The 14707-nt window shown below is 43.9% G+C and overlaps 1 protein-coding gene across 1 annotated transcript in view; it reads right to left on the bottom strand.

Annotated features, from left to right (window-relative positions):
* The window catches only part of Hmgxb3 (HMG-box containing 3), a 50359-nt gene extending 36448 nt beyond the window's left edge, over window positions 1-13911 (bottom strand). The window contains exons 1-5 of the mRNA XM_075968538.1: window positions 13382-13911; window positions 8966-9101; window positions 8115-8289; window positions 3805-4302; window positions 2519-2617 (exon numbers count right to left, since the gene is read on the bottom strand). Coding sequence (XP_075824653.1) covers window positions 2519-2617; window positions 3805-4302; window positions 8115-8289; window positions 8966-9099 — 906 coding nt within the window. The 5' untranslated portion in view covers window positions 9100-9101; window positions 13382-13911. The remainder of the gene's footprint in view (window positions 1-2518; window positions 2618-3804; window positions 4303-8114; window positions 8290-8965; window positions 9102-13381) is intronic.
* Between the last annotated feature and the right edge of the window lie 796 nt (window positions 13912-14707).

Below are 14707 nucleotides of genomic sequence, written 5' to 3'. Positions count from 1 at the left end.
CAACACTTTCTACATGGTTTTGTAGACATGCAAAATCAAAGATTTATGGGGTCATAGAGGCCTGCACCTAGGATCCAGAACGCCTCTGTGGCCAGGTAACATGTAGCAGGACCAGAGTCCCCACAAGGAGGCCCAGAAACTCCTGTGTGATGGTAAAGATGCAATGGAGACCTCAGAATGTTGGAGATGCTAGGATTGTGGGAAGTCTGCTAAGACTTCTGGCACAGACTAGAAAGGCCACATGCTCTGCAGGCAGTAGAGCTGGAGAGTAGGTCTGCCTAAGCCTGCTGGAGCCATTATGATGCCAAGACAAACCCTAGCTCTTGGACCTGGAGCTACAGGGTACAGTGTTTGTCCTGCTTCGTTTTCATTCAACCTGTCCTTGCTATCCTGCCACTTTATTCTGTGCCACTATATGCTGGAAATACCTTTGGTTTTGCAAGGCCCACAGTTAAGAGACTGCCCTGAGCTCTTGGAACAGACTCTGGACTCCGTGTTAGAATGGGTAAGACTTTGGGACTCCTGGGAGATAAACTAAATGCATTCTGCATTATCAGATGGCCATAAACCTTTTGAGGGCTGGGGTAGAATGTTATGATTTAAAGGTGATTGTGGGTCCAGCAGAATAGCACACACCTTTAATCCCAGCACTTGGGAAGGCAGAGGCAGGGGGATCTCTCTGAATTAAGAGGCCAGCCAGGTCTACATAGAGATATTCTGTCTCAAAAATAATAGAAACAAAAATTTTTTAAGTGGTTGTGAGCCAGGTGGTTGTACATGCCTTTACTCTCAGCACTTGGGAAGCAGAGGCAGATGGATCTCTGAGTTGGAAGCCAGTCTAGTCTACAGAGCGAGTTCCAGGACAGTCAGAGCTACAAGGAGAAACTCTGTCTTGAAAAACAAAAACAAAACAAAAAAACAGTGACTGTGTCTCGTGTCACAATAGCAAGGGGTAGACTTTTCTTGGCTAGATTCATAATCAAATAGGAGACACCTTTGGGCACGTCGGTGGGAACATTTCTGGAGAGATTTAACTAGAGGAAGACCCAACTTAAATGTGGGCAGTACCATCCCAAGAACTGGAGTCCTGCTGAATACAAAGGGAAAAAGAAGAGATTGACCTGAGTACCATCATTCAGCTGTCTGCTTTCTGACTAGAGATGCCATATGACCAGTAGCCTCACACTCTGCTTCCATGCCTTCCCACCATGACTGAGGCAAAAAAAAAAAAAAAATTCCCACCACAAACCAAAAACAAACCTAACCATATCAAATATAAATGCTTTTCATCAGACTGTCTTTGTTTTACATCTAACTACATGCTGCCTATAAAACAGAACAAAACCTTAAATATAAAGTTACAAAATGGATAAAAAAGCATGGAAACAAATTAGTTGCTAATAGTAACTAATAAAAGCAAAACTAAAGAACAACACAGTAGGCTTCAGAGCAAACAACATTACTCAAGGTCATTTCATAATAATGAAGTGGCAATTTATGCAGATGACGTAACAATCCTAATGTTTATGCAAATAAAGTCCAAATGTATGGAATAAAAACTAATAGGGCTTTAAGAAGAAACAGAACATCCACAGTGACAGTTGAATGCCTTCTCCCAAAAGCTGACAGGACAGACAGATCAAAGATCAGCATGGATACAAAGCAGTTGAACAATATTATCAATTATCCTGACCTAATCTGATATGAATGCAACTTTCTACTAAATCAACAATGAAATCTACCACTTCAGCCAGGTGTGGCAGCACATGTCTTTAACCCCAGCACTTGGGAGGTAGAAACAGGTAGAGGCCTGGTCTACAAAGTAAGCTCCATGACAACTGGGGTTACACAGTGAGACCTTGTCTCAAAACAAAACAAAATTAATTTCTAAAAAGTCCCCCTCATTACTACATACTGCCAGGGACTAAGCAGTTCAGAATGCCATTTATAATAGTATCAAAATCATGAAATATTTAGGGATACATCTCAGCCCAGAAGTTGTGGCGTGTGACGGGAAAACATCAATTGAGTCAAGAAGCCAGAGCCCTGGTTTACGTCCTCGAGGATTTCAACTCCTCTTTCTCTGGGCTGTTTTAGCATCTGTGCAATGATAACGCTTAACTAGATCAGTGGTTCCACAGTGTTCTGAAACCTACCCTCAGGGTGTTTCAAGAAGTCTATATACTTGGGGGAGTTCACAGGTACTGGGGAGCTGTACCTACAGGGCTCCTGACCATCAACATGTGGCCCGGGGAATTCCAAACTGCTGGCTCCCATGCTCTAAAGCTTTAAGACCTTGGAAAACTTTTTTTTTAAATTTATTTATTTATTAAGGATTTCTGCCTCCTCCCCGCCACCGCCTCCCATTTCCCTCCCCCTCCCCCATCAAGTCCCCCTCCCTCATCAGCTCTAAGAGCAATCAGGGTTCCCTGACCTGTGGGAAGTCCAAGGACCACCCACCTCCATCTATTTTTAATAGGAGAGAATGCTTATAGAGCCCTGATTCCCCAATACTGACCAGTTTGATGGAGGAAGGGTTCTCCACAACCGAGTAAGCAGGCAGAGGCAGCATGATGAACTGAGCGGCTGGAGCAGAGGAGCTATTCTCACTGGAATCCTGTGCACAATGGAGAGGACAGTTAAACAGTGTGCAGAACACCCAAGGGCATCCACAGTACTGGAAGGCTGCATCAAGCACAAAGTGCCGACAATGTGCTCATCCAGCATGCTCAGCAAAATAAACAAGCACCGTTATCTCAAAATAAGATAACACAGAAACGAAGAAAAAATTACTACCACGGATGTGCTATGATCATTTCACAGGTGAGAAAACTAGAGCAGTGATGGCTTAGGGACCCCCAAGATCTCATAAGCACTTAGTAAAAAAATCCAATTCTTCTGACCCTATTAACATATTCTATAAGTGGTACTGGAACCATGGCTTGGTGGTAAAGAGCTGGCTGCTCTTCCAGTGAACCTGGATTTGTTCCCAGAACCCACAAGGCAGTTCAAAATTGTTCTTTACTGCCTCCACCAGATCAGTGGCAACGATTTACAATCATAAAATAGCATCACACAACAAATAAGAGATATAATAGATGTAGGATAGAGCGCTTTAGGCCGCCTGTTCTTTTGCACCCAAGTTATCATGTATGCTGTAACACACTGCCCCCTTCTCCTCTAGGATGCTATCCTAGCCAGGGAAGAAGAGGGACACTGTAACTAGGACATGGTGGCAATTTTCCCAGAATCAATGAGATTTTTGCTTTTATCTCAACCAAGAATCCCTTGGTTTAGGGATTTTTTTTTCCTTTTTAAATAAAAATTGGGGCAATAAGCACCTTTATCCACTGAGCCATCTCACTAGCCCCAGAGTTGTCTGACTTTCTCAGGTCTTAGTTCTATAACCTTGTCCTTAAAGAGAATTTTTCTTCCTATTCCCATCTAAATCCAAAGTTTCCTCCAGTAATTCTCACATATAGTTCAAGATGTCATTGTGGTTTTTTTTTTTTTTTTTTTTTTTTTGAAAGAGACTTCAGGACACAAAATCCTGACTGGTACTAACAGCATGAAGTTCTTGGCTTTGACTCACAGACAGCTTCAATCCATTTCCAGCTCTCTTGCTAATCTTATCTTATGTGAGGAAAACTCTCATTGGGCTAGACTGAGAGGTGGTAAGTTCTCAGCCTGCGAAGCTGAGAACTCTGGAGCAAGTCCAAGGCCTAGAAACATTGAGTTATTATATCTATACCCTCCATTATAAGAATGCCAGCAAGCAAAAGACATTCGTGTAAAGCCACTTACCCTCATGACGGTTACCACTGACAAGCTCTCTCCAACCTGGGAGTGTGGCACAGTCAGGCTTCCAGTGGGGACATCTGGTGAGCCATTTACTAAGGTCTCTTCAATTACTAGGCTTGTCTGGTAAGGTTGTTGGCTCTCTCCTACTTCCAAGGATGCCTCCTCCAGGAGCATATCCTGGCTGAGGATCTCTGAGGTGGCAATCTCCTGCACAGCACCTGGCTGGGAGAGGGCTCCCACCTCCTCAGCCAGGGCCTCCACAGCGAGGCACTGCTCGGCCACGCCTGCATGGCTGGTTACTATATCCGGGGAAGCATGAGACACGAGAGCAGATCCTTTAGGGGACATCTGGTTCTGAGCCACACACAGCTCTAGCTGAGGGCAACTCCTGTCTTCCTGCAGGGTGCTCTTGGGAATGATGATGTAATCCGATCGGGGAAGGATCTTTCGGAAACCTGGGATGTCCGGAACCACAGCAGTCAGTGCAGAGAGCTTAGAGTTCTGAGAATGAGAGAAATAACCAGAGATGAATGGATGAGGAGCTCAAGTCATTTATATTAGCCCTAACTCAGAAAAGATCAGCTGCTGTCAAGAGCAGTGTCATCGTCATTGGGATGAACGTTACCTCACTTGCTCAAGAAACTGTAGAATGGATTAGACTCTGCTGTTAGGTCTTTTCAAAGTTCTAGGGATTGAATTGAGGGGCTTGCACATCCTGAGAAAATACACTACATCTATGGCACTGAACTTTGGGTAGGGCACAGATCTCGGCTTCCAAAACTGGGAGCATGAACATCGAGTCTACACAGTCTTGAGCAAATTCTTTTCCTTCTTGAAGCCTCGGCAGCTACCTGTTTGCTTTTTAGTGGTTTTCCTTTTAAGGAAAAAAAAATAAATACCAAACCAAGTATTACTAGAGTAGCAGATGGTTTAAATAAGTATGAAAAGCAACGATACAGAAGATTGAGATGGAACTCAACATGGCACATCAGGATTCTGACCTCAGTAATTCTTCCAAACGTAAAAGGATGAGCAGGCCACAAAGCTAAGAAAGCTTTGTGAGAGAAATGAATTATGTATGATGAGGACTAAAAGGCCCTGAATATGTTAATGAGGTGCAGGGAGGAGACCTAACATCTTAAAACTCAGAAATTTGTTGAAATTTGTGATTTAATTTTTCTCTAAAATAATACTATTAGTATTATCAGTTAATACATGAGAAAATCAAAGTCAAAATTCATGAGGTTAAAAGTCCAAGACATAAAATTAGTAAAAGTAAAAACCTGAACTCTGCTTTTTATTTTTCTTTTAAAAGATCAAGACCAGTTCCTAGAAACAGCCCCACATAGCAAATCCATTCTCAAAAGGGGAATTAATGTTTGATATTTTTTTGAACTTAAACTAAAAGTCATCCAGTAAGAGAAACAGAACAAAGTGAATGATTAAATAAAAACCCAAGTTTAATGGGAAAAAAAAATTTCAAAGTACCTTTTAAAGGCACACTAAAATCAATTATAAGAACATCTTTGGAGATCTCAAAAGGGAGGGTCGATGGGACTACTTAAGGCTCAAAGGCAGCACTCAAAGGTAAGAGTTAAAGAAGCACTCAGACGAAATGTGAAGGTAGACAGAACTGGGTCCTTTATAACTGCAGAGGTAAAGGAAAATGGCATTTTCAAAACACCCTCAGAAGAATACACATTAAAGCAACAAGATTAAGTGGTGGCAAACAAAGAATTGTCTGGACTAAAAGAGACAGAACAGGACTACATGACAAAACTATACAGACTTGAAGGACTAATGCAAAAATCACAGGTCCTGGACTGAGCAGGAAGGGCCATCAGTCTCTCAAGACGCAAAGTCCCGTCCGCACACCAGGCAATAGAGGACAACTCAGCACAGAAACTTCGCCAACTTTAGTGCTCATTAACCAGCACCTTTTCTTCTTACATGGTACTGTATTTTTGTTGTTTGTTAGGTTCTTTGTTTTGTTCTTCGAGACAGGGTTTCTCTATGTAGCCCTGGCTATCCTGGAACTCACTCTATAGATCATGTTGGCCTCATACTCAAGAGATTCGCCTGCCTCTGCCTCCTGGGTGCTGGGATTAAAGATGTGTGCCACCACAGCCTGGCTGGATCTTAAAAAAAAATGTTTTATATTTAGTTATTTTACATGTATGAGTGTTTTTCAGGCATGTATGTATGTGCACCACATGTATGCTTGGTGTCCAAGGTCAGAAAAGGGCATCTGCTCCCCTGGAATGGAGCTACAGATGGTTGTAAGTTGCCATGTGGGCAGACCAGGATCCTGCCAGAAACAGCCAGGTATTCTTAACTGCTGCACCATCTCTCCACCCCTAGTACTGCATTTTTTTAATCTACTGAAGAGTAACACTTATGGATTAGATCAAAATCTGCCAAGAACTCAGATAAGTGATTTTAACTTTATCTATTTAGTTTTATGAGTGTTTTGCCTAGATGTCTACGCAGTACATGTGTGCCTAGTGTCCTCAGAGAGTTTAAAGAAAAAAAAAAAGGGTAGGAGAATTAATCCACCTGGAACTGAAGTTACAGATGCTGTGAGCCACCACTGGGTGCTGGGACCCAAACACAGGTCTTCTGTAAGCACAGCACGTGTTCTTGACCACTGAGCTATCACTCCAGTCCTACATTATGCATTTTAAATATTATGACTGCCTACGAGTTCCATTTTGCAGATCAGAAAACTTATCAGTTCAAAAATTTAATTGATTCTTCCAAAATTATTTACTGATGATAATGGTGGAAATGAGTAAATATAAACAAGCACACGAATAAGCTGGGGGAAAAAAATCACCGCAGATGATGTAAAAAATTCAGTCTTGACAAAAAAATCATTCCAGAGTTAGTTGAGATTATTAGACGAAAAAGTTTTGTTGCCTTTATTTACTGTTTTAAAAGAGGCTGGCTCTAAGGATGGAACCCAGGGCAATTATGCTAAGCATATGGTCTGCCACTGAGTTCAATCCCAACTCCTAAGACTGCATATTTTAGAATATGGAAGCCATAAGGAATAGGTATTCTTTTCTTATATTTTACCTTCTCACAGTCTTACCTTTGCTGGGGTTATTTCCTAGACTTATTATAAACAAATCATCTAGCAGCAGAAATATATACTAGCATCTTCTAGACAGTAGATTAACACAAAGCTACTGGAGGAGGAAGAGGAATATCTAGACAGTAAGGACAAAATAATCTGACTGGCAGTGACAGACAGACTCAGTTAAGAAAAAGTCCAGCTCACCTACAGCATAACTGTTGATACCTTTGTTCTTTACATTTCCAAAAAAGAAATAGGAAACAATTGTCTAAGCTTAAAAAATAAATAAATAAAAGTTTAGGTTAAACGGTTTTGGTCTGCAATCATGATAGAGTTCCTATGGGAATTTCAATGTTAAAAAACCCAGTTGGGGCCAGGCGGTGATGGCGCACGCCTTTAATCCCAGCACTCGGGAGGCAGAGGCAGACAGATCCCTTTGAGTTCCAGGCCAACCTGGTCTATAAGAGCTAGTTCCAGGACAGGTTCCAAAGCTACAGAGAAACCCTGTCTCAAAAAACTGGAAAAAAAAAAAAAAAGGCCAAAAAATCAAAAACCAAAAATCCAGTTGGGGGAGGCACAGAGCTCACTGGCACAAAGTTTGTCTACTACGAATGGATCCTGGATTCTGCCACCAGCACCATCAAAACAAGTGTATTCTGTCGCTGTGAATTAGAGATAACAAATGGCAGATAGACATCAACCTAAATTCATCCTCACTAGTTCTTTAGTTCAAGGACTCAAAGCCCCAGTCACCATCAACCTTGGCTTTAACCCTGCATTTCTCCTCTGTATAGTTCAAAAGCACATGGACCACACAAAGCAGTTTTACTTTACTGCTTTTCATACAAACCTGATTACTGATTGTTATAGCAGGCAAAACAACAGACGAACTATACCACATTCAATTAGTAATATGAAAACACAGTATATTAGAAATGCCTATCTAAGCCACCATATCAAGGAAAGGATATTACTATGAGGATAAGGAGCTTCAGGTTACGGTAAAGATCAGAAAAGGAACCAGAGGCTCATTATAAAGAACTCAGAAAATGTCAGCTCTCTGCGCTGTTGCATTTAAAAAGAATATAGAGCATCAGAAGACAGACACAAAACCTGACTCAAGAAAGAGAATTTAAAAGCTTCTCAAGAAGTTAATGAGAACAGAGGAGCTGGTCTCCCCAGGTCCTTACCCATTAAAACAATGGGGGCAGGGCGCTAAGAAAAAAATACTTACAGGATCCAAACCTTCTTTCTCTAGTTTGGCTTTCTCCAAGTAGTAACTTCTCTCAGCCACACTGAGGAGCCTCCAGCTCTCACTTATCTTCTTATTGATCTCGGACTGTGGTAGGTGGGGGAGCTCCTGCTGTACTTTCAAGTAGATGTCATAGTAGTATAGAAGGTAAGCAGACCTGCAGAAGCAAGAAGGGACCTTACTTCATCTAGCACTTGCCAGTTGGGGTGTTAGTCAAAGGCCAACAAAGCAAAGCAAAGTCAAACCTCCCAACTCAAAGCACTGTCTCTAGACAAGAAAAAAACCTCTGTATCACCCGCAGTCATATAATCAAATGTAGTCAAAGATGCAGGGTCCTATCATTCCAGTCGCAGGCCAAGGTTACAGCAGAGGCTGACCACCCAGGTTTATTGCACACATACATCACTCCTCTGTCTCTGATCAAAAATCTCAACAAGGCTGAGAGAGGAAAGCAAGTAATTGTCAAAAGTGGTCCAGTGCTAGTAACATCAGTCAGAAGTTTTTAGTGTTCAAAGTGAAGAGGAAAATTAAAGTGGATAATATCTGTAGAAATCGCTGGTATTACTTATAACTTTAATGTTACTAATGCCTATTTTAAATATTTAAACAATGACAGAGCAAAAAATAACACGAAAAAGAATCCACAGATTCTAGCATTACACGGTACAAGTTCCTCTAACAGTCTGGAAAGATAAGCAAAGTCTGTCCTCTGCACCTCCAGTCTCTCTCTCCCCCACAACATGCCCACCCAGACTCTGACAACTGCATTCAACTCAGCCCTCCAAGCTGACCTGTTGAGAAATAACATCAACAACCAAAATATTAAAGCTAACCTGGGTTTCTTGGCCTTTTCTCCTTGTATTTTATACTTTTTCTTCTTCTTAGGTGGCCCAGGAGAAGTGTAATAAGCTTCCTCGATTTCTTCCATCACAACAGTTACCTCAGCACCATCATACGGCGCATCCATGGCTAGAGAAGAGGGAAGTCAACAGAAAGCTTTAAGTAACCAAGGCAAAAGGAACTGCAGCCTGCAGTGCAAATCAACTCTGCCAGGGTCTAAAGGTTTAGATATCTCCCCAGTTCAAAAGATCCTAACAAGCACATGTGGTACTTGATTCTTACAGATTCGAGGGCTCCATTGTAGCCTTGGGTGAGACTCTAAAAGGCAGGAAATCGAATGCTTTCAGTTAGTCTGTTCTTCAGGCAAATCAAGGACCACAGGTTTTGAGAGTCTTTAATGAAAATTTCTTAAGAAACCAAACTTTTTTTTTTTTAAAGAATACCTGGCCAAGAGTTAGAAATTCTAGCCATACCCTTATAGTTTTATCACTTTAAATAACAGTTTCAACTAAACGTCTAATAAGGAACTTTATATGGAAGAGATTTACTCTGCCAGCTTGTGTGATTTGAGGCAAGTCTTCCAACTACTTTAGATTCTGTTAACCCTTTCCTGCATGTTAAAAAAGTGTGTTGGTGGCACTCGGGAGGCAGAGGCAGGCGGATCTCTGTGAGTTCCAGGCCAGCCTGGTCTATAAGAGCTAGTTCCAGGACAGGTTCCAAAGCTACAGAGAAACCCTGTCTCGAAAAACAAAACAAAACAAAAAAAAAAAAGTGGGTAGGGGCTGGAAAGATTGCTTAGTGGTTAAGAGCAGTTATTCGGTTCCGGCATCTGTGTGGCAGCTCACAAGTGTCCACACCTCATTTCCAAGTGATGTCATGCTCTCTTCTGACCGGCCTCCACCACAGGCATTAGGCGTGCATGTGGCGCACATACATATGCAGGCGAAACACTAAAATAAATACAATAAATAAATCCAATTTAAAAATTTTAAAAGAGGTCTCATCTTCCCAGAATTGTGTATATGTGTTGGGGGGTTTTCCTGTGGGTACACATAAGGCTTAGGGTTCCTAACTAAGAAATTTATTGGTATAACATCAATACCAAAAGCAATTGGGAAGGAAGAGTTTACTTTAGCTTTTAGTTCTGTATCACAGTCCATCACTAATGGAAGTCAGGACAAGAACTGAGACAGAGGCCATGGATGAGGACTGCTTACTGACTTGCTCCTCATAGACTGCTCACTCTATTTTCTTCTTCAGGTTTTCTTTTTCTTTTCTTTTTTTTTTTTTTTGAGACGAGGTTTCTCTGGCTGTCTTGGAATTTGCTCTATAGATCAGGCCGGCCTCGAACTAACAGAGATTGACCTGCCTCTGCCTCTTGAGTGCTGGGATTAAAGGTGTGCGCCACCAGTGCTTCAGTCTGTTTTCTTATAGCACCCCGGACCACCAGTGGTAGTCCTGCCCACAGTGAGCTGGGCCCTCCCACATCCATCATTAGTCAGAAAATGGAGGCTAGCCCACAGAATGACCTGGTGGGGATATTTTTCTCAATTGAGGTTCCAAAGCAACTCTAGCTTTTCTTGAGCTGCCATAAAAACTAGCCAGCAGGACATGCAGGGGAGTGGGTGCAAGTGTGTGCATGTGGAGCTTCCCGAACTGTCTAGGCCAGCCACTCTTGATCCCAGCACTTTCTTAACTCAGATTCCTATGCTGACCCACAATAAGCCTTTCACCGACCAGACCCATTCCCACAGATTTACAAGGCAAGACTCAAAAGAATTTAAGTCACATAATTGCTGGAGAACAGCCAAGTACTATACTAATGAAAGAGTTCATTATTAAAGACTATCATCTGTAGTGAAAGAGTTAGCAACCTGCCCATGGCCATGAGGCCCAAATATTGAAAATAGGTTTGTAATTAAAAAAAATTCAGCTCTTGGTCTTTTTCTTCACGTTGTGCTGTCACCAAACTTGACGAGCAAATTTTTATACAAGGACAATTCAATAAACTCTGATGGAAATGGTCTCTATTAATCTTGTCCAATATAGTAGCCACTAGTCACAGATCATTATTAGGCACCTGGAATAGGACTAGCAGCCAAAAATGAACTAATTTTCAATATGATGAACTGTAACTGTATGGCTAGTGGCTATAGTGTAGGACAACACAGATCTAAACAGTAACCTTACTGACATGTTGGAACATACTTGTAATCCCAGCACTTGCCAAGCAGAGACAGGAGGATCAGGAGTTAAAGACAAGACCATGGTACTCAGATACTGCCTCAAAAACCAAAGCCAAAAAATAAACAGTAATCTGACAAACCAACATAGCTCTCTGGTGTTAGCCTAAAATAAAACAAACAAACAAACAAAACCAAAGCAGAATGAACAGCCTTTTTGTCTAGAGAAAAAAACAGGCCTAAAAATATGAATGAATAATTCACTGGGGTCAAGCACTAGATTGCAATTTCACCTCTTAATCCTTAGAGGGAGAAAGATCCCAGAATCACCTGAATTTTATGAGCAGGGAGAATAGTTCTTGAAAATCTCCCAAACAGATACCAGGAAATAGAGCTGTGGCAGTAAACACGAACAGGACCCACAGGAGTGGCATGAAGCCCACACACAGTTTAGACCTCACAAAAGATAACTGAGAAGAATAAAGATAAAGGGGAATCCAGGAGACTGGGATGCAAGCTGAAATTCTTACCACTAGAACAGAGATACGTGTGTTCCACACCCTAAATGTCAGCTGTTTTTTTAGGAGCTGAGGATGAATAAACTGTGCCTAACCCTGGGAGCTAAGAGCCCCTCCTCCCCTTTTGGTTTTTTTCTTATTTTTAATGGGTGTGTGTGTGCTGTGTGCATGCATATTCACGTGTGGAGATGAAAGTATGCAGTATGTGGTGACCCAAAATTAATGTCCAAAATCTTACCAGATCACTCTTTCTTTTCTTTGAAGCATGGTCTGTCACCCAAAACCAGAGATGGCCATGACTAGCCTCCCGGGGCTACTATTACAGACAGGCCATCATACTCACCTGTGGGTCTAGAGCCGAGCTCTCACGCTCCTACAAGAGCTTTGCCGGCCGAGCCATGTTCCTAGCAGCCAAGCAATACTTCTGACAGACGTACAAACTAAACCCCCTCCTCTGCTACTCCCAAACACACATTTCACCCCACTTTTAAAAAAATTACTATTTATGTGCATGGGTGGTTTTGCCTGCATCATGAATGTCTGCCTGGTGCCCACAAAGTCCAGATGACTTCATCAGGTCCCCTGGGACCTGGGTTACAGATAGTTGTGAGCTACTGTGTGGGTGCTGGGAAATAAACCTGAGGCCCCTAGAAGAGCCAGTTCTCTGAACTGCTGAGATACTTCTCCAGCCCCACTCTTAAAGGTACACAGCAGGTTGCAAACATACTCCTAAGGTGTTTTATACTTGTGACTTCTCTTCCTCCAATCGTCCCTAAAAATGTAATCGGGTGGGGGGAGCAACGGGGAAGCTCACTTCCTAACAGTCATAGTGAAACCTAATGAGACAGTCCACACTGTGGCTCTATGAGCAAATGGCAGATTGGTTAACGGCAGGTGCAGTTCACGTCAAGGGCATATGGGGGTCAAACTTTTTGCCCTATATATAATCGACTCCCTGGCCCTTAACAGCCTTGTGAAGAAAGCAGTATTACTCCAGCGGAGCGCCTGTATGGAAAGAATGGACAACGTGTTTTAGTGGCCAGAACTAACCAAGTTAGTTACACCTTGGGGCATGAAAGGATTATCTTGGGTTTCTGTTTGTTTGACTACAGTGTCCTACACCTGGGTCCAAGTTTGTTTTCAGATCCTAGGCCTTGGTAAAGCAAAGCAAATAGATGCAGAAAAATATGAAGGTCAGAAACAACAGGGTGTGGTGGTGTGCCTACAGCCAGCCCCACGGCTTAGGAGAAGAAAGCAGAAAGATCGGGAGTAGTTGAAAGCTAATCTCATCTACTGATGAGTTTGAAGCCAGCCTGAAACCCTGTCTCAAACACCAAAACAAGATGAGCAGGGGTGGGGCGTCTTTTGAGGATATAAGATCTGAGACATAAAAGCACTCTTACAGATCCCTAAGGCCTTAAACATCCTACGTTCCCTCTTGAAGCCGTAGTTTTCTTAACTGTAGCCCTTGAAATGAGACATTTTCACTACCCTACCAAACCTTCCGTGAACCTCAGGTGATGGTTTCTGGCAGCTCAGCCAAGGGCTACCTTCTTTCCCTCTCTGGGCTGTCCCTGAGGTACAGACTTAAGGGAATGGTGCACCGGGTAGCACGAGGCAACAGAAGCTGGAGAGGCAGCCGCAGGATCCGCACTCAGGTGGCTGGGCAGTTCGGCCCAGCGGCGTGAGCCTAGTGGGCGGGACTTACCCGGAGGAGTTTGTGAGCCTGGCGGCTCACATTCCCGAGGGTACCCAGCCACGGGGCTGGACAGGGGTGCCGGTCGGTGCACTCGCGCTCCCCGCTGTAGGCGAGAGGCGGCTCCAGTCGTGACAGCGGTAAAAAGAAAGTGGAGGCGAGAGCTCGCGCACGCATCCCGGGGGCTGGAGGAACCCCGGCCCCGCGGCCCCGCCCGGCGACACACGGCGCGGAGTCGCCAAAGCCCCTCTCGCTCTCCCTCCGAGTTGCGCTGCGGGGTATGAAGGGCGAGCGGAGAACCGCAGGTTCGCGCACAGGCTCGGCCGACGCCTACCGAGGGCCCCGGGGGGGTCAGGCCCCGGGAAGCCCGAGGAAGACAGCAAGGACGCGAGCGTCTACGCGGCACCGGCGCGCTGCTGGCAGCGGCGACAGCACACCACGGATCGCCAGGGAGACCCGTCCCGGCGGCCCGCGCGGCGCACCGGAAGCGGACGGCGCGCGTGATTGCGTGCGACCCCCGCGCAAGCGCAACTGGCGGGTCCTCTGTTGGAACCGATTGGAGGCTTAGGGGCTGGAGGGTGGAAGGGGATCCGCTGAGGTGGACGGACTGCTTCCGGCCAAGCTTACCGGAGCCGGAAATAGGGGCTGAGTTTGTGAAACCAGAAAGCTAAGAGGTTCGGGATAGGGATGTGGGACAGTCAGGTAACAGGGCGGAACTCTAATCGAGCTCGGCCTCACCTTTCAGAACTTTCTCTCTCCTTCAGGTTGAGGATGATACTTAATGTTGCTCCAGGCTTCCCACCTCGCTTCGGTGAGCAGTAACAATAGTGATTTTTCTGGAATGGAGCGCTCTGGGAACGAAGGGCTGAATTAGATTTTCACGTCCTAGATTGTGCCACATTTAAACACGCTCCTGCAAGACCGCTTGCACATGCAGTGCTAGTCTTTTCTATTTTCCACCTGCCACTGTCACCACCTTGTCAAGCTACCATCGTCTGCCTGTTCTTCTCACCTCCACTCTGATCTCTACAGTCAACACAGCAGATTGGTCCGTTTGCATTGCTAAGTCTGATCGGGTGTCTTGTCTTTGAGCCTAGGAATGTAGCTCGGTGGTAGAGGGCTTCCCTAGCCTGTGCTTAGCCTTGAGTTCAATCCCCAAGACAATTGTTTTCAAACATAATAGTTTGACCAAAACAAAAGATTTGTATTCTCATCGTCCCATGTCTACTGTCAGTATCAGTAGTTTTCAAAACAAGTTATGACGTTAGTATATAACCTGACAACATGACTTCCATGATATGTTAATGTGGAGGTTTAAATTATAGATATGAGAGAGAG

Source organism: Microtus pennsylvanicus, chromosome 4 (genome assembly GCF_037038515.1).
Source record: "Microtus pennsylvanicus isolate mMicPen1 chromosome 4, mMicPen1.hap1, whole genome shotgun sequence".
Lineage (NCBI taxonomy): Eukaryota > Metazoa > Chordata > Mammalia > Rodentia > Cricetidae > Microtus > Microtus pennsylvanicus.
This window is presented reverse-complemented; position numbering and strand designations above follow the sequence as displayed.